At 37.8% G+C, this 20,465-nt stretch overlaps 1 protein-coding gene across 1 annotated transcript in view; it reads right to left on the bottom strand.

The window, feature by feature from the left end:
- The window catches only part of RASGRF1 (Ras protein specific guanine nucleotide releasing factor 1), a 201,742-nt gene that overhangs the window by 31,847 nt on the left and 149,430 nt on the right, over positions 1-20,465 (bottom strand). The window contains exons 14-19 of the mRNA XM_027851440.1: positions 18,508-18,756; positions 12,902-13,272; positions 8,451-8,576; positions 6,469-6,639; positions 2,126-2,232; positions 1,198-1,310 (exon numbers count right to left, since the gene is read on the bottom strand). Of these exons, the coding sequence (XP_027707241.1) occupies positions 1,198-1,310; positions 2,126-2,232; positions 6,469-6,639; positions 8,451-8,576; positions 12,902-13,272; positions 18,508-18,756 (1,137 nt within the window). The remainder of the gene's footprint in view (positions 1-1,197; positions 1,311-2,125; positions 2,233-6,468; positions 6,640-8,450; positions 8,577-12,901; positions 13,273-18,507; positions 18,757-20,465) is intronic.

Here is a 20,465-nt window from a genome sequence, read left to right as displayed (position 1 = left end):
TTCCTTCCTTCCTTCCTTCCTTCCTTCCTTCCTTCCTTCCTTCCTTCTTTCCTTCTTTCCTTCCTTCCTTCCTTCCCCCTTCTCTCTCTCTCTCTCTCTTTCTCTCTCTCTCTCAACATTTATGCCTTCTAATCTAATGAATACTGAGGAAATGGAACTATTTCTTTAGTACCCTGTTTGCAATTTGAGCCACAATGGTTTCTTTGGTAGGTTAAGAATTATGGATTGGAATGATGTGGACAGGGATTGTACAGGTGGGAAGGGCCCCATGAACTGCTACTATATGGAGCTGATTTAAGGTTGAATATAGGAGAAAGGAAAGGTCAATGTTTCTATTCCAACTTTAGGAAGAGAAAATGAGCACTCCATCAATATATTTAATTATGACTTTACTTTAACCTCTTAAAGGTCTGCTCTGACCAGTAGGTTTCAGAAAGGTCTTTCTGTAACTGATTTTCTTTCATTGCAATTTTGAAACTTGGTACTTGTGACAATTTAAGTAATCTTTCGTATTTCCTTTAATTATAATTATAGAGACACCTGACCAATGATGAAATTAGACTGATGTTGCCTAGTAAGTCACCCAGATAGTGGCTTAAATGATTCCATTTAAACAAATATTTCTTTCTAGAGAAAATCGCCCTCCATTAAAAGGAGCAATTGAAGTTGTCCAAAAGTAGAATAGACTGCCTTGGGAGGTTCACCAGAGGTCTGAAGGCAAAGGATTGATGACTGCTTGTTGGGGACTTTATAGAAAGATTCTTGTCCAGATGTGGGTTGTACTAGATAGCCTCTGAAGTCCTTTCCGACTTTGAGATTCAGTGATTATGGGAGAGAACTGATAAATGTAAAGGAGGAATAAAGAAGGGGCATGGTAACCCTTTCAGGACAGGAGCACAGAGTGTGTTCTCTCATATAGACATGAAGGTGATAATGGATGGCTACTCACCCATTGGAATGGATGGCTACTCACCCATCAGATCCTCAAAGGTCCCCCTCCCACCAACTGCAGTCCAATTTCAATTTCAATCCAATTTCAATCCATTTCCAGCCAGGCAGCAACACGTGTGACAATCACAAAAACATTTTACCAGTTCCAGAAAAGGGCCCTTCACTTGTTTCACCCAAAATAAGAGTCCAGAATCTTGAACACAAAAGTGTTCTTGGATCTGCTAAAGTGGGCTCATAAAACGTTACCTTATAATATTGGCAGCTGCTTTTCTTTCTTGGGTCAAAAGTTCAGGGTCATGAATGACTTCTTCCAGAAAACTAATAACCTTAAATTTTAGTTCATCGTTGGTTTCAAAATCCTGCCAAGAATATTTAGAGTGAAAAATTTTAAATTATTTTAAAAAATGGCCTTAATTGGCATAAAATTATAACATGAAGGAAAGATGGGAATGTTATCTAATTGTTCTGGCACAGGGCAGGAAAGGAAGACTCCTGGCCTCTCTTTGTAGATTTGTCACCGATGCCAGTGGATTAATGGTGAATAACACATAGATATAATCTTCCTACTCCATGTAAGAGGTGCACAGTGCAAATGAATTATTAGTTACTTAGAGATATTTGGGTGAAAGATGTTACAGAAATACCAAATAATTATTGCTTTTTATATTTGCCTTTTAGTTCTATCCTCTAGAGCTCTGACAAGGAGAAAACTTTACCACTGCTGCAGGTGTGGGGGTAGTAGAGATATGGTTTGGCCTTGTTATTTTCTTTTTTCTTTTTTGGCTATTGGGGTTAAGTGACTTGCCCAGGGTCACACAGCTAGTAAATGTCAAGTGTTTGGTCTGAGGCCAGATTTGAACTCAGGTCCTCCTGACTTCAGGGCTGGTGCTCTATCTACTGCACCACCTAGCTGCCCCCGCCTTGTTATTTTCTATAATTGCAACTGCTTATTTTTTAAAAATTATACTCCTTTTTCATAAACAAAAATAAAAAGGTCAAATTCTCATCTTCCTTTCTTTCATACTGATGGTAGTAGATTGTTTGAGATAGATCTGTTGAGAAATATTTCAGATAATGTCTGATTACTTGAGGATGATTCTTAATTCTTCCCAGCTGTAATCTGGCCTCAACATATCATCAAGCATTTTGGCTTCATGGAAGAAAAAAATCTTACCTGAGAATGCTTTGAGACCCAGTGTCGAAGGACATTCAATACTCGGTTGGTTGCAGCTCTCCTTATTACAAATTCTTTATCTCCGTTCCTTTGGTCAGGGGGGAAACCTAAAATGTTGGTGACCAATAAAGGGGAGAAAAATTGTTTTAGGAGATTTGTGGTGGACAAGGTTGGGGGATGGAGGTAGCAACAATGTAGTCCAGAAAAACAACTCAGCCCACATCTTGAATCTAACATCATATTCCTGGTGCTTAGATTTAGATCATGATTTCAATCTGGTCTTACCACCTCTGCTGACTTTCTAAATCTATCATGTGATTTTTGCACCAAATAGGCATTTTGAGAGCTCTGAGCAGTCAACATACTCTGGTGTGTCCACTGAACTACCACTTCATACACTCAGGTGCTTGTGTTAGGGTAAAAGAATTTTCCTCAGGTTTATAATTTTCCTTCAGCAAGTTACTATTCCAGTATCTCATTACGGTATTCAAATGACCCTAGTCTCTAAAAATATGTGCCAATGGAATGCAAGCTTTGGCAGGTCCTATCAAGCTAGAAAAGCCTTGAGTATAATAGGCTTGATAACAGACTATGTCTGCTCCCATAGGACCATCTGTAGTTAAGTATCAAAGAGTTCATCACCCATAGGTTGGCAATAAATGAATTGTCTAGCCATGACAACATAAATCATAAAAATATAAAGTAGTTCTTAATATTTTGTAGAGCTGTCTTATTCAGAAAACCAAGCAGAAAGTGCTAAGAATCACAGTTTTTAAATCACTTACAAACATTTATGTAGCTGTTGGTTGGTACTCTAACACCAAAAAAGTGTTAGAACTTTGTGAGAATCTTGTTCAATGACTGAGATGGTGTATCCCTAAATATACTAAATTACATTTTTCTTATAAATGCAACCAGAGGACATAAAGAAATTGCCTTTAAATGGAAGGACAGCTCACAGTTTCTTCTTGGAGAGAGGAACAAAGAAGTTGCTAGAACTGGTTTCATTTTGTGCATTCAAGAATAATAAGAAACATTATTTCATGAAACATCTGTTCCTCTCACTTTGCACTCATGAAGGCAAGGGGACCCATGAAGATAATTGTAATTTATGTGCCAGCAGCTGTCACAGAGAATGAAGAATAGAGAAAATCTACAAAGAACTTGATAAAATCCTCCAAATCAGGTCAACGCATATCTGGATACTTGGTGACTTTAGTGAGAAGGCAGGCACAGGGGAAGATGACAAAAATATATTGGAAAATATGACTCAGTATTAAGATATGAAGGAGGCCAAAAGATGATACATTATTCAGAGTCTGCATGACTATATGTCATAATACTCTCTTTGGGAAGAGAGCTAGAAGGTACTGGACATAGTGATCACTGTACAAAATCATAGAAGAAAATAAAATTAATTATATCTTAATAGTCAACAATGACAGATGATTGACTTGGGAACACTTCAGAATCAGGTGACTTTGTAATCAAATCATCAGCTTGTCAAAGTAAAGGCAACACTTAATATAAAATTAGGAAAAACACTAAAGATGTGACAATATTGCATTCAAATATAACAAGTCCAATTTGACTTATTCAAGTAAGTGGCTAACTTTGGAAAAATAGGAAACGAATAAAAGTAAAGAATTTTCTCTGATAATCACCATTTCTTAGAGTTTAGCTAATGGAAAACTAAACTAGGTCATCCCCCAGAGCAATTATAGATAAAATTGGAAGTACAACAAATAGAGGTGAAATGAAAGAAGTATGCCAGGATTACTATGGTAATCTAGTCTTATCAATGAGAATGGAATGGCCAGATTTGGACTTTACCACCATTGTACCTGGTATGTTATACTATGAAGCAGAAATAGAAATCAAGAAAATGAGGTGGGGAAAAGTAGATGAATCCATTAAATATATAAAAGTGAAGCACAATCTGAAGGTGATACTCATGAATCAATTTTCAAGATATCTAAAAGAGATATTACAAAATTCACAATTCAACAAATAGTGATCAAGCACCTACAATATATAAGGGATGGTGGAACTATTGATTCATTTATCTACTTCCTTATCTCTAGAAAATACTTATGAGAATGGTCTATGCACATATCAAGGTTTGCTTGATGAAAATATGAGAAAGGAATGGGTAGACTTTCCTAGATGATTTCCTAGATGATAGCACAGTTTCTCTTTACAGTCACAAAATTTACTGAGAGGTGTGGAGAATATAAAACGCTGCTGTTTATTGTTTTTTGATGACCAAAAGAAAACAAAAACAAAGCACCATTTGTAAAACAAAATGCAACCTTAGTGACTTTTCTCCAACAAGGTGTCTCTCATTAAGATCATACAAGTTTCTTTGATAGCAACAGAGATATCTCCATTCCATAGTTCTTTGCTTGGGTCTTTTAATAATTTGTAGATATAAGTGCAAAACTTGCCTAAGTTTTCATCTTTTGTTATCCCTTGTTCTTGCCACATGACCAACCATCTCCTGGACCATAAACCACATATTCTTCCCTTTTCCCCTAGTTCTATTCATATTGGCCTCCACCTGCACTTTAGGGTTTTACTTCCTATTATGCAACTGAGGCAGAAGGAAGAAAACAAATGGCCTGGAGAGAGAAACAGTTGATGCATGGAGAGTAAAAAAGTAAGTCCACTCTGCGAAACCTAGTGCTTTTACTTTTTCTTTCTGGTTACATTTTTTTTTCTCCTGAACTCTTGAGGTCTCTTTTCTTCTGTCTTCTCCACGCTTATAGTGTGAAGATTTTCCCCATGGAAACCACTTGGTCTTTCTTCACAATGTCAACCTTCCTGTTGCTACACCCCCTGACCCAAACCCCTAACACTAGCCAATTTCTTCAAACAAATACTTGGTCAGTTCATTGATCATTTAGATAGTTTATTTGGCATGGTGGCAGCTAGGTGGCATAGCGGATAGAGTGCCAGGCCTGGAGTCAGGAAGACCTGAGTTCAAATCCAGCCTCAGATTGGGCAAGTCCCTTAATCCTGTTTGTCTCTGTTTCCTCATTTATAAAATGAGCTGGAGAAGGAAATGGAAAACCACTCCAGTATCTTTCCCAAGAAAACCCCAAATGGGGTCATGAAGAGTCAGACACAACTGAAAACAACTAAATAATAAGATAAAGAAAATTGATTAATTTTTTAAATAAATTTTAAATTAGTTATATCTGTGTTTCTTCCCACTAAAATACTAATCTGATGTCTCACCAGACTATGGATATTCATCTCCATTTAGTTCAAGAGGTGCCCTCAGGTTCTCCAAGGCTATTGCCAGTAGAGGGCATACTCTAACAGATCCTTGCTAGCTATCAAAACTTTGAGTTCAGGCCTGTGACACCTGTCATCAGAGTACCAAGACCTAAGTTTGAAGAGGGTCACTACAAGAAAGAAAGATCATAGAATGATCTTCTTTTTTCTTGAGGCATAGCAACTCACAAAGACAGTTTGTTAAACTATAAAAGAATTGTAATCCACAATACATGCTAGTGCAGACAGTAACTATTCTGATGAAATCAGAGCTCCTTGCAATACTGAGATGAGTGCTGGTGTAGTAGAGAAATGGCCTTCAAATCTAACCCAGCTGTGCCATGATTGTCACATTGTGGTTTGAACTTGGAAGTGCAAGCTGCTTGCTTTAGACATGTCTGTCACCCACACAGGGGCTTGGGTTGTGGGTAGAGTTGGAATAGCCTTGGGTTTAAGCTGGGTCTTTTGCTGAAAGACTTCTTATAATTGTGGCCTTTTCAGAAATCTAGTTTCGACATTTATTAAGCACTTATTATACATACAAACCTTTGTGCTAAGGCTCATGAACTTCTGATTCATGACAATGGCATGAAGGAGCTGACACTCCCCCTCCACCCTCCAACTTTTTTTTAAAGAAAACTCCCAGTTGACAGAAAAACACTATGACCTTCCAAATTTAAGGATCATACATTGGGCAAACTGTCCAGAGACTTGAATATTGTTCCTGCCTGTGAAGGGAAGGGAACTTACCCTTTCTTGGTCAGTTAATTTTTTTTTAAGACAATGGCCTTAAAAGGGGGAAAAAACCCTCAGGGTGCTCTCTAAGTACACTTACGGTAATGCTTCCAAATGTACTCTCCCCCTTGGTCACCCTTTGATGACACTTTCTCTTCTTAGAGACTCTCTTGCCTTTGAGACTCTTTCAGCCTTTGGTAGGACTTGAAGATGATGCTAAAGAGAGACCAAACCTCTATCACAGGATCATCATATGATTTGGGGATCTTTGGGCAGTTGATCCTGGAGAGATTGATTTCCCAGAGAACCCTGAAAATTATCCCACATACCTGCACTTGCTAAAGACATCCTTCTGTACTTTTCTTTATTTGGTGTGCCCTCGTTGGCTCCAGCAGTTGCTATGGCAAAAGCTGAGGCAGCTGAGAGGGCACTCCGGTTATTGTCCAGTTCTCGACAAGAAGTCATCACAACCCCATTATTATAAGAAAATAGTGAAAATTCTGGTGATGAGAAAGAACAAAGCAAACCATTAGTTCACTTCACCTTTAGCTCTTTGGTCTAGTTTCCACATCTGTAAAATGAGTGGATTGGATTATATGATCTTTGAGGTCCCTGCCAGCTTTGACATTCTACGATCTGATCATTCCACTGAGAAGGGTCAAAAGTAGCCCTCTTTCCCTTCAGCTCTGAGAAAACTATGTTAAGGCCTAGGAACAGCTTCAAAACCAGTCCAGTATGATATGGTTTCTAAGACATTTTGGTTATTTGGGTATTTCTCTTAAGCTTAAAGACTTATAATTGGGAAAGGCAATTTTAATCTTCCTAGTACAGTCTTTATAGGGAATAATACAGTCTTTAATTGGGAATTTTTAAGGTATAAATTCAGTTGCCACCATAGTAAAATAAATTAATTCCCTTTTGTTCTTGCATTAGAAGAGATGTAAAATGATTGTCTGCTATTCTCATGAAATAGAAAGATATTTATGAAGATGTCTTTTAAATTACTTATTTGTCTTTTCTTTTAGGCTTAATATGTCTCTAGGGTGGGTCTGATAGAACCTTATTTGAAGGCTTTCAATATTTTGTTTCTCGATATTTTCTGTGAAGTGGTCCACCTTTAAATGTATGGGAGTACCGGGGGGTTAAAAAATGGTAGAGGCAGGTGGGTGGAAAGACCTGAGCCAGCCAGAATTATTGCAGAGTCAGTGTATCATGAATATTTTATGGGGATATGATTGTTCAATATGGTGTGGTGGGAAGAAGGCAGGTTTTGAAGTCAGAAGACTGGGCTTTGAACCCTATTTCTGTCAATTACCGGTTATGTGTGAATTTATTCAAGTGATAGCCTTCCTTGGCCTCCGTTTCTTCATGTATAAAGCAAAGGAGTTAAACTGGATAAGATTCTTAAGGTCCCTTCTAGTTCTAAATCTGGAATTCTTACTTTGGGAAGCTGTAGGCTAACCCTGTCACATTTAAAAATGTAACCCCTTCACTGTTATGCTTGGAAAATAAGCACCTCTAGGCTCTGTAAATCAACTCACTCTTTCTGTCCAAAATACCAGAAACTTCAACATGAATTTTATATGGTTTATTTATGAAGTTCTGTTTCGCACTATCTTTTTTTCTATTGAGAATGATTTTATATTTTGGAAATTCATATTGTAACTTGAAACCATTTTTAGTTATCCTCTATCCTGTCCCTTCTAACCTTAATGACTATTTATTTGTACTTTTTCAAAAGTACATGTGGTATGATGACTTTGACCTTCAGGGTACAGACTAGGAACTGGGTATCCAGATTGTGAGAACCCAGGAATGTGACAAGTACATAGCTTGAGGGATCAAGAAACCCAGCCTGTTGCAATGCACTCAGGCCATCTTTATGACCCACAAAATATTGTAATTTTTTTTTATGGACTAAAGGACTTCAGCCTATAACACTAGTTAATATCATTGGTAATCTCTAACATTGGGCAAACTTGTTTATTTGACTGGGATGGATTAGATTTATGATTTATACTTATAATATAAAAATCCAAGAAATATTACAGTAGGCTGACCAAATATTGTCTTTTGCAGTGGCACCATAGGATGACAATTGCCTTCATGAATCCAGTATTAAAATATCAACCATCACAGGATTATAGATTTGGAGCTGAAGCATGTGAAAGAGATAACCTAGTTCAACTCCTTAATTTACAGGCAATGAATAAAATAGCTCTAACTTTATTGCTAATAAAATCTCATCATTCATTAATTTAATTAAACCATTTTGAATGTGTTTGCATTTTTGATTTGTAATAAATAATACCTGAAGCATTTTTGCTTTTGATTGATTTTGGAGTAGTTGGAGACTTAGTTGGTGAAGTTTCTGTGTCTGCATCATCACTTTGGTTTTGATCATTATCTGACTCTTCTCTTACCGAGACCTCTGAGCCTAGGAGAAAACAAAAATGGTTTAATTTTCCTCTTCCATTCCATTCAGAAATGCAAATTCATTTTTGTAGCTTGGAAAGCTGAACAATTAAAATTTTCTATAATCTATAATCATTCAATAAGAATTATCATCATGTTTTCTATCAGATGAAACTCAGGGCTCCCCTTTAGTGATTCTGTGCATTGCATTTGAACAATTAATAAGCGTAATTTTGTGGACAGTTACTGTGGTTACCGACTTTTAAGGAAACTCACCAGAAATCATCTAATAAATTTGTGGTTTATTCACCATAGGAGGTTGTCCGAACCATAATTAGGGTGGGGTGACTGACTAGGTTTTTGAACCAGGATGTGGAATGTAGAGGGTACTGAAAGCACATGCAGTCCTTCAGTGGTGTAGAAACAAAAGTGATTAGCATCTAGTCACCAAGAATAAAGCAGAAGGGTAGCATATAGTGGGCTGGGGTGAGCTTTTCTCTTGCCCTGCCTGTTCTCTGCCCAAGCAATGATCTTCAGCTTGTGCTCATGGATACAACTCAGGATCTGGGACTTCAAAACAGAAGGAATTAAAAATGGTCTAATGCTGCAGTTCCCAAACTGTTCACAATCCAGAGAACTCGTAGGGGTGCTATGGGCTATTTAATATTTTCAACCTAACTATTTAATGAACAGAACTGTTAGGTATTTCATTTGGTCTAGGGGGCACAGTGAAAAAATTACTAAATCTAAAGTGCTTATGAACCAAGATAGTTTGGGAATCTCTAGTCTAGCACACTAAGTTGTATTATAAGACGCCTAGAATGAAGATATGGAAGATATGGACCTGAAAGTGTTTTACCTAGAATTAAAACAAAATTCTTACTTGTCAGATTGATTTTTAAAATGTCTGATCTAATTAATTTGTAGGCTATTTTTTCATAGCTCTTATAGCAAATTACAATTATTTATACTATTTGTTCAAAAGTCTTTATAGGAACTACTTGATCTAGGCACCCTGATTTGGTGTCAATGATTTTGGGGTTGATTCCATTAGTGATATCAGGATGTGGTTGTTTTGGTTGTTAAGATGACTGAATTGTATTAAACCAGTGATAAATTTAAATCCCTTATTCTACTGACTAAAATATCCTGAGAGCCATTTTTCCTTTTTAAAATATAAAATCAATAGCTATCTATAAGAAATGAACTCCTCCTATATGTAGTGACTGGGCAAAACTTAGACATCCAGATCAAGTGGCCCATTGATTTTTTTATTGGCCTGAAAATATTTGAAATGGGTAACTTATAACTTATCTGACTTTAGTCTTTCACTCATCTCCACTCTCTGAATTTCTTTTTCTTCTCTTTACCAGCTGCCTCATTTTCCTTTTCTTCTCTAGCTTTTGTTTTGTCTTCCCTCACTAGACTGTAAGTATCTTGATGGCAGGGGCTGGCTTGCTTCCTTGCTTGTTTTTTATATCCTGAGAATTTAGCACAGTGCCTTGTATATAGTAAATACTCAATAAATGCTCTATCTATCTATCTATCTATCTATCTATCTATCTATCTATCATATGGAACAGGAACAGTCTTTCCTGAGAAACATGAAGCAAATCAGTTATGATGCTAGAAAAGAAGCCAGGCAGATGCAGATAAGAACCCTGCCAATCAGTACAAACAATGTACTGCTCTTGGAACTCTCATTGTTATTAAGCTTCTGTTCTGATTTGTCCCTAGGGCAGATGGTTTTCTTGGAGTCCATGTTTAGAATCTGAGTTTCCATTGCTATCAAAATATTCCCTGTTTTCTCATCAGAATTAGACCACTAGATGTTTCCTGAATTCAATAGACCATCACTTGCCTCTGTAAATTTGCAGAGTATGATCTTTTTCCATGCCTGAATCCACCTATTCCTCATCTCAACCTTTCTGAATCCTTGTCTTCTTTCAAGGAGGTCTCAGCTCAGGTGCTACCTCCTACATGTAACCCTCCCAGATTCCCCCAGCTGAAAGTTCAGAATTCTCTTGTAAATGTTCCTAGAATACCTTGTCTGCACCTTTCATTTACTCTTCATTGTGCCTCCCTTATGCCATATTTGTCTGGTATATGGAGTATTCCCCCTAGTAGAATGCCAGATCCTTGATGGCAGGAATTGTTTAGTTTTTGTCTTTGTACTCCTCAGTACCTAGAATAATGCCTTGAACATAGTAGGTTTATGCTGAATTGAATGCTAACATATATAGTTATTAGAATTTACTAAATCATTATGAATCATTTTTCAAGGGAAAGACAAATTTGGCCCCCAAATATTTTTTTTATCCTATTCATTTGCATTCTTAAGTCGGCAAGCTATAAAGTTCTACTTGTAGCAAACATACTCGAGTTTTTGTTTTTTTTTTCACATTAATAGGATACTGAATGAATGAATGAAAGACTATCTACAAAGAGAACAAAGGTAATGGAGAAAGGAGATTCATAATATTTTAATCTTTTTTTCAAGTCTATTACCTGACTTTTGTTAGGTCAATCTTATTTTTTTCAAGTCCACAGGCAAATAGGCTAGAGTTAATTAACCTAATTTATTCCTCAGTAGAATGTTTAAGCTCCTTGAGGACAGGAAACACTGTTCATTTTTGTCCTTATACCTATGGAGCCCAGTGTAATGCCTCACACATAGCAGGAACTTAATAAATGTTTGTTAAATTAAATTAAATTAAATTAATTTTTCATGATGACCCTATTTCATATGTCTTCCTTCCTACCTCATTTCTAATGTTTTTTTTTTTAATTTATTGATAGGCCTGACCTAGAAGATGATTTCTCCAAACGACATTACCTTAAGAGAAATATCACATAAAGTAGATAACTGGTACCTTGGTTCAAGATCTCTGTCTCAGAATCATAGAATGCTTATTAGTGCCGAAGATAAGAAATCTATCTCTTCTCTCTCTCTCTCTCTCTCTCTCTCTCTCTCTCTCTCTCTCTCTTTCTCTCTCTCTCTCTCTCTATCTCTCTCTCTCTCTCTCACACACACATTATTATTGGTAATAATATTATGACTCAGTTTGGGTGTGTTTAAAACAATAAAGTACCAGTTATTCTTGGTTGAACTGGGTAGTGGTCTTTGAATTTGAACAGTAAGTCATGTGGGCAAGCAGGAGAGAGTTATGAGATAGAACATAGAACTGAGATGCCATTAAATGGCTTCTAGGTTAGTTCCTGGGAGTCTCCCAGTGCCTAGGCAAATCTCTGATGGTGAACTCTGCTGATATATATGGAAAACTTATTTTTACTTTGATTTAAAATCATGTACCTATTTAGCTATAGTGGGGGAAAAAACAGGGCACACTGCAGATGGATAGTGATGTGTTTGGCTTCCTATTTCCCAGAGGATACCTATTTGTGGTCAATTTCCTTCAATTCCTTATTTAGTCATGTTGTATAATCCCAACTCTGTGGGTGTAGATCTGCCTTCTGGCCTCCGCAAAGCTCTGTACTATGATTCATCAGCTTTCCCTCGTCACTCATGGTTCTCAGTGCCACTGCTGTTGGTGGCTTCCCCCTGATTCTTTACATAATACATGCTCTTTGCCTCACCCACGCCTCTCACCTACATCTTTCTTCTGCACCCACAAATTGTTTTTTGTTGGTCAGCTTTATGACTCTGCTTGGGAAGTCCAATGAAGTTGAAATTTATAGATTGCTGAAGCAAAATGACACACTCACTAAATCTACAAGAATGAAGGAAAATTGGATTGGGACCAAAAGATTTGGCTGTTCTAAGGTCAGCTTTGACTCATTAAGACTGCCCTGAGAATGGCAGAATTCTTCTAAATATCAGTGCTTCCTATTTGTGGCCTGGGTATTGTAAATTGGACTAACTGAATCTTTTGGTCAAGTCCAAGTGACCTGTACTTTTCTAGATTCCACTGTTGAGATGATTCCTACATATTTCTTTTGAAACTCACAACTCTATCTGTTCTTGGTCTCTGCTCAGACCATGGTTTTGTTTATGATTTGGGTTATGAGACCCTCTGTGTAAGAATATTGACTTACAACTGGGTATGGTGGTATGTTCCCGTAACCCTTGCTACTAATAAGGCTGAGGCTGGTGGATCTCCTGAACTCTGGAGTTCTGAGCTGCATTGGGCTATGCCAATCAGGTGTCTATACTATGTTCAGAATTCATTTGAGAACCCACCAGGTTCTCGAGGATGGGCAAACCAGCCTAGGTAGGAAATAGATAGGTCAAACAGTAGTGGGATTGGGCCTATGAATAGCTCCTGCATATTCAGCCTGGATGAGAGAGTGAGACCTAGTCTCTTAAGAAGAAAAAAACCAACTTACTTTGTTTGTTGGGGCTTGAGTCTTCTATTTTTTCAGCTGTACCTTCACCCTCGTCGGGTATCTTGTTAGGAAAGTTACTGAATACATATGATTTGCCGATGTCCAGCGTGGTCTTACTGAAGGGTGACATGGAAGAATACATGCTTGCATAGCCATTTGAAGAGCAGCTCAAAGCAGCCAGATCCAAGGCTTTCCCTCCAGTGATGATGGGGATATTTAAAGAAAGCTTTCTTCTTCTACTTGGTGAAGACGACTTGGTAATGGACAGAGGTGGTGGGGAGGAGAACTTGCGATTGGCTCTTGGGGACTTAGGAGGTTCACCATACAGAAGCTTGTTGTTTTGGCCGCTGGCAAATAAGAGCTCCAGTGACCTGTTGGGAAACAAAAACTTATTCTCTTTCTGCCAAAAAGAATGTCAGGTTCTATTTTTCCATTGTTTTGTGTTGGCCAAATCCCAAGAGTCACCTGTTCCTTGCCAAGAGCTCATATCCATATATTCTGTTGTAGTTTGCAAAGCCCATGCCTTACAATGACTCTGCAAGGCAGCTAATGTGAGCATTAATATAATCATTTTGTAGATGAGGAAACTGAGACTCAGAGAAGTTCAGAGATTGGGACCCATGACATTGTGACCACCCTCTTCTCCAGGATTACTCTTTCTTCTCTGGGTTTTTATAACACTACTCCTTCCTGGTTCTCCTTGTACCTATCAGATGCCTCCCTCCTTATTAAGTCTCTTTTGCTTTTTCATGATCCACATCACACCCCTTCACTGTGAATATACACCAAGCACCTCTTTACTCTCAATATGACCCCTGACCCCTCTCTGTGTAATCTCTCTTTCAGTGATTCAATCAACTCTAACAGGTTTAATTATCACCTCTGTTCAGATGATTCCCAGATCTACATATCCAATCTCATTCTCTCAGGAGCTTGAATCCCATATCACCAGCTGCATTTGGATATCACGAACTGGATTCCCACAGGCATCACAAACTCAGCATGTACAAAACAGAATTCTTTATCTTTCCCTTCAAATTCTCCTTTCTTTAAAATTACTGTCAAGGGTACCACCAACCTCATAGTCACACTCACAACATCAGTGTCGTTCTCAACTTTTCCCTCACACTCACCCCATATATAATCTGTTATCAAATCATGTTTCTATTATCAAAATATTTCTCATATATGCTCTCTTCTCCCTACTCACAAAGCTACCACCTTAGTTTAGGCCTTCATCATCTTTCCCCTAGACTATTGTGACTGTCTATTACTTAGTTTCCTTGCTTTATCTTTTCCCACTGCAGTCCATTCTCCATATAGCTGCCAAAATGATTTTTTAAAAGCACAGTTCTCTACTCAGTAAGCTTCAGTAGTTTCCAATTGTCTCTAGGATAAAATGTAAACTCCTTTGTCTGGCATTTCAAGCCCTTTAAAATCTGATCTCAATCTAACTTTCTCATCTTTTCCACAGTCTAGTAATGCTGGCCTTCTCCGTGTTCCTCACATTCAACATTCTTTCATTCATTTCTGTGCCTTTGTATTGGTTTGCCCACATGCCTTTCTCCTTACCTCCACTTTGTAGACTCCATAACTTTCTACACATAGTTTTTCCTGATCCCTTCCCCCCTTTCTCCCTAATTATTTTATGTTTAACTGCTTTGTATTTATTCTGTATATGCTCATGTTTATACATGTTGTTTCCCTGACAGAATGGGAGCTCCTTGAGAGTTGGGATTATTTAATTTTGTAACTATTTCCAGCACCTAATAGTGCCTGGTACATAATAGATACTTTGTAAGTATTTGTTGAGTAATGTTTAGCCAAATCTCTTCATTTTACAGTTAAGAAAATTAAATATTTAATAAGCAACCTTCTGATCTCATTTTGTGTTTAAAAGTAGGTTTACCTACTGGGAATAGAAAGCACTGATTGGCCAATGCAAATATTGGTCAGTCAGTGCTATAATTTTCATTACAAATTATTATCACTCTATTTCTTATTACAAATTAATAAAGCAGCTTTCTAGTTCAACCAGTCTAATCTTGTATTAGTATTGGGAGTGTAAGTGGCTTATTTTACCAGACCCTGATTACCTTTGAATAAGCTGAGAAATCAGCCCTTGGACCCAAAGTACAGCAAATGAGGCTTGGCCTGAACTGTCTGGTCAAATTCACCGATGTAATAGGAGTCTGCATGTGTACCATATAAGGCTTTTTGAAAGCCTCTTCCGCCAATCCAAAAATGTGGTTAGCAGCCTGGAAACACTTATAGAATGTCCATGCCTCCTCCAGTCTCTTCACTTTCCTTACATAATATAATAATTTGCCTGAAAGCAGCTCTCTAGCATCTTCCACCTGATGTCGCTATCTTCCCAAGTTTTCATCTTGAGCATTGCTGTAACTAACAAATGAATTATTCTCTTTGACCAATGGGAGTCTGCACATGGACCCTGCTCCCATTACAACTCTGTTGACTATATTTTCCAACCCTTATCATGTGTCCTTCCTATTTCTCCCATGTCTTCTTTTGGGTTTTGGGCCTGGAACCAAGAGGTTATGTGGAGAGGGGTTACTTGAGGATAGGATGAGAGAGAAGAGGTTTAAAAGCCTACACATCTTTGTTCTCTGAATGGCCCATACTTCCAGAACCATGCAGTGTAAACATGCAGCAGAAGAGGGATTGAGGACCACTTTGGGCTTAGTAGTTGTCATTCCAATAGCTTCTGTTCTCTTGAAGCCTGGAGGGAAGGAGCCCCTCCCTTCCTTTTAGGGTACACAATGAGAGTGTTTCTAGGGGCTGCTGAGGAGGAAGAAGTGTTTCTTTGTCAAGGTGTGTTTGGTGGCTAGAATTTAATTGCTTGACACCTGTCAGATAGAGTGGGATTCCACAAGATAACGTATTAGCTGCCCTATGGAGGTGCAACCTAGAATGTAAAAGAAAGCACTTAATAATCTTTTCCTCCTTGTCTGACCCAACTTGTGCCAAATGAAATCTTAAGTTGGAAACATGTTTCACTTGAGAAGCGACTATTTTCAAGGTATTCAGCCAGAGATGCAGTAAAGGTATTGAGGTCAGTATTTTTGCATTGGGTATAGTTTATTAAAAAGGGGAACAGAAGAGAGAGTTGACATTGATTATGTGGTGCATGAAGAGGTGATAGTGGGGGGTATGGATATACAGGACATGATCATGGGGGTAAATAGAGGCAGACAAATAGAATTTTCCATCTTTCTTTCTCTTTATGAGTATTTTCACCATTACCTTACCTCCTGTGAGTACAATAAGCAAATTCTCTACTGCTGTATGGGTAAGCCCTAGCTCAGCTAAAAAGGCTTCATATAGCTGGGAAATCTGACTGCAGGCTAGGTTCCTGGATATCCCAATTTTAATAGGGCAACAGTTTTTGAGGTCACTCTGTCTTGGAGCTCCATTCTAGCTAAGACTATGCTTAATAATTTTTTAAATGAAAAAAAAATTAAGACTAGGTCTCCCTATTTTATCTAGGCTAGATGTGTAGACACTACCCACTGGCCTGATATCACTCTGATGCTGGGAGCTTTGATCTGCTCTGTTTTTGACCCTTTCTTAGGCAACATGGTGGCACCATCCTCCTACTCCAAGAGGCTTACCGTATTAATATTGAACCTAGTATGGACACTTGATGAACTTAGCCATATGCCATTGAAACTTACAACTCCTGAGCTTAAGAGATCTGTCAGCCTCAGCCTCCCCAGTAGTAGGGGGTTTAAAGCAGTAGGTATTACAGGTATGTATCACCATGCCCAGGGAAGATTAAATTTTAACATGGTTCTTTCAGTAGGTCCTTATATAGGACTCATGTTATATTAAATTTTACACTCTATTTATTTGTATATATTTGCTCTAATATATAAGTACATACATTTTGTTTAGAGTAGCTCTATAGATGAACCCAGTCCAAAGAATCCAAGGCCTAACAGAAATCTGACCATAGGAAAAGGTTTTTTGTTTTTGTTTTTTAAAGTTTTATTAATTTATTTTATTTTTATGTCATGGTTATTTCACTCTATGAAAGGCAGTATGGCTCAGGGTATACAGAGCCAGCCTGAAGCCAAGAAGACCTGAGCTGAAGTTATGCCTGTGCCTTATTCTGTCTGTGTGACCCTAGGCAAATCACTTAATCTCTCAGTGCTCTAGGTAACTCTCTAAGATGATAAATTTCAGAGAATGGGCTGACCTGAATTTGTAGAAGGAGTTTCCTTACCTGAGAGTTCCCTATGAAATCACAGGTCCAGTCCCTATTGGTAATTCACTCTACCCTGCCCTTCCAGATTGAACCCTTCCTTGTGACAAAAAGAAAACCAATTAGGTAAAAAAAATCAGATACAGTAACAGTTTCTGGTAACGTATACAATATTCTGTCCTTCTAGGCAGCCTTTCTCTCATGAAGGAGGAGTTATGTTTCATTTTCTGTCCTCTTAGACCTTTGCTAGTTTTTTATTTACTAAGGTTTAGACTTTGTTTCAGTGATTTTTTCACTTACTTGACTTCAATAGTTGAATGTCAGAAAAGTGATTTCTAGAACAAGACATGATTAAATCAGTCTTGTTTCTATCTATTGGTTTGGTACCAAGAACATTGACTTGGCGTGATGAGGGTTCCAGTATAGGGTCTGACATCACTATGATCCTGGCTTTCTGATCATGAGCAAGCTACATGATCAGTGGGCCGCAGTGCCTGACACACAGTAGGTGCTTAATAAATGCTTATTTATTGATTGATTGATAATACTGAAATCCATAATAAAAATGTTTGCAGGCTGATGAGTAAAAAAAACAACAACAACAACTGAAAAGCTAGGCTACTGATTTCCTCAGTTCTAAAAGGACCAATTTTTGGGAATGATGACCTCTGTGAGCAATATGGTACAGTGGAAAAAATTGGAGGAAAACCCAGGTTCCCTGATCTGGGTTCAAATCACTTGCTACTTGTGTGAGCTTGGGCAAGTCAAATGACTTCCCTGGGCCTCGAGTTCCTCATCTGTAAAACGAGGAGGTTGGACCATATGATCTTGGAGGTCCATTCTTGCTCTAGATTAGTGATGCTATAGTCCCTTCTAACTCTGAGAAACCATGATCCGTGAGAAGAAAGTAATTCTGGCTTCTCATAAAAATTATTAATTTGGTTCTAAAAAAGTTGATCCATTGGATTTGGATTCAGAAGGCTTGGGTTTAAATTCTTCTATGCACGTATTACCTGTAGAACGAAGGGTTTAGACTAGATGGTCTTTCAGTGAGTTTCAATCCTAAACCTACAATCCTATGATTGTAAAGGAAAAAAATAGGTTCCATTCATCTTTTGGTGCTGCCTGATTTTGAAAATTATGAAGCCAATGCTAATGGAATCTCTTGATTTTTTAATAATTAGTATATAGTCCAGTTGGTCTACTGGCATTAAAATTGACAGGGTGACTCATGAATCAAAACAGAAATGAAGCTACCAATGAAAGAGATTAGTATATACTCATCACTCAGATTCAGAAGTATGGAATATGTTTGGGTCCTAATAGCTGGTAACAATGGCGATGGTTCCAGTGGTGTAAACATTGACCTCTCTAGTCTTACCTTGCAGGTATTGCACTGATAGGTTTCTTATAGATCGTGATGAGCTTGTCCAGAACCACCACAGCTGTTGTGAACACTCGGTAGGAATGCAAGAATGTGTTGAGGAAATCTATGCTCAGGAACCTTAGATCCGTGAGCCTTTCCAGAAGTCGCCCCACACTGGCATAACGGATCTGCAGGACTTTACAGGAGTTCATGGTTTTGCTGAATCGGATGTCAACATCATCACAATATAGGGAGGCATCTGACCTGTAGGGAGAGTTAGAAGGAAAATGGGACCATAAGCATCACTTAGATAACATGGGCAGTTTTAGAAAGATGAAGTACTAAAGGGAAGAGTCTCATGAGTCAGAGTTTCCTGTGAATTATAAATTAATCTTGTAAAAGAGCAAAACACTAAACACAAAGTAGCCCACCCACTTTTTCTTTTACCCTAGCTGCTTCTCCGTTAAGTGGTACAAGTAGTAAAAGGAAATAAATTAGACTTTATTTTTCCTCATCTGAAGAATTCACTCAGTTAAAGTAGGTGATGGCTCACTTCAAGGAATCTATGTGGAACACCTCTCATTCTTTTGGAGAGTTGTTAATGGCCAAGTTGGTTTTGTTATTTTCTTTCATTTTCATAAAATACATTGAATACCAAGGATGCACTGAGTGCTATGAAGGATACAGAGAAACATAAGACCTAGACCTTGCCCTCATCCTGGCTGGGGAGACAAGATATATACACATGAAAAAAAATATGGCAATTATAAGAAGACAAGGCAGACAAAACGAGGCAATAAATGTTAAATAGTTATATTAAAAAAGTTTATGCTATTTAAAAATTTTATTTCCATACTGACCATATTTTAATATAGCTGCTGCTGAACTAGCTCTATGCAGCATAATATAGTAAAAAAGACCATTGGCTTGAGAAATCAAAGACTTGGTTTCTAGTCCCTGTCCAGCTACTGAGTCAGTTGGGTGACCTTAGGTGATTTTCCTCATCTGTAGAATGATGGGGTTGGACTAAATGATCTCTAATGATCTTCCAACTTGAATAGTCTGTAGCTTTATGACTCAATGAGGAATATAGGGCTAGAGCATTTACAAGAATTTACATTCAGGAGATGACTCTTAGCTTTATAGGATTTGGTTAAGCCAAGAGGAAATGGAGGATATTCTGTCTAGGTGGCATCACAAGAATGGAAGCAAGAACAGGTATGTTTGAGGGAGAGTGAATAGACCAGTTTAGGCTTACATGGGAGACTCAATTTTTTCTTTCGGTCCCTTCTTTCACCTTTATTTATTTCCTTTCTGTACTGGTTGTATGGGAATGTTCACACTTATAGTGTGAAAAACCTTTCTCATTTTGTAGTTCCATAAGTGGTCTAAGTTTAAACTCTGGTTCTACCAAGGAAAATTCTGTATAGAATTCAAAACTTCTATATAGAAGTCCTGCTCTAGCCCATAAGCTCCAGGAACACTGAAATGTCAAGGGGTTATAGAATATTAGAGCTGGGAAGAGTTTGAGCCATCCTCTATCTCCTGCTCAATCCTGGAATCTATTTTATGGGTATTTGTCTATTGGTGGTTCTCATCCTACTGTCTGGTCAACTCAGAACAAGCTTATTCCCTTTTCTATATGGCAACCTTTCCAAATTACTTTGTACTTACTTAATTTATATGTTGTAGACAGCATGGTGTAGTGAATAGAAAGCTGGCCTCGGAGCCAGAAAGAACTGAGTTCAAGTTCCTCTCCCAATACATACTGGCTGGGAAAGTCACTTAATCTCTCTATATTCCAAAATGATAAGTTGAAGAGAAGGTACCTGCCAGCATTGGTAGAGAGAGTTTCTTTACTTGGGAATTTCATAATGTATATCTATGAATATTGTACATATATGTATATCTATCCATATCTATCCATATCTATCTATCTATCTATCTATCTATCTATCTATCTATCTATCTAT

The sequence above is a fragment of the Vombatus ursinus genome, unplaced genomic scaffold, assembly GCF_900497805.2.
Source record: "Vombatus ursinus unplaced genomic scaffold, bare-nosed wombat genome assembly UNPS02009205.1, whole genome shotgun sequence".
In the NCBI taxonomy this organism is placed as follows: Eukaryota; Metazoa; Chordata; class Mammalia; order Diprotodontia; family Vombatidae; genus Vombatus; species Vombatus ursinus.
The sequence above is the reverse complement of the archived record's forward strand: the minus strand, read 5'-3'. Positions and strand labels throughout refer to the sequence as shown.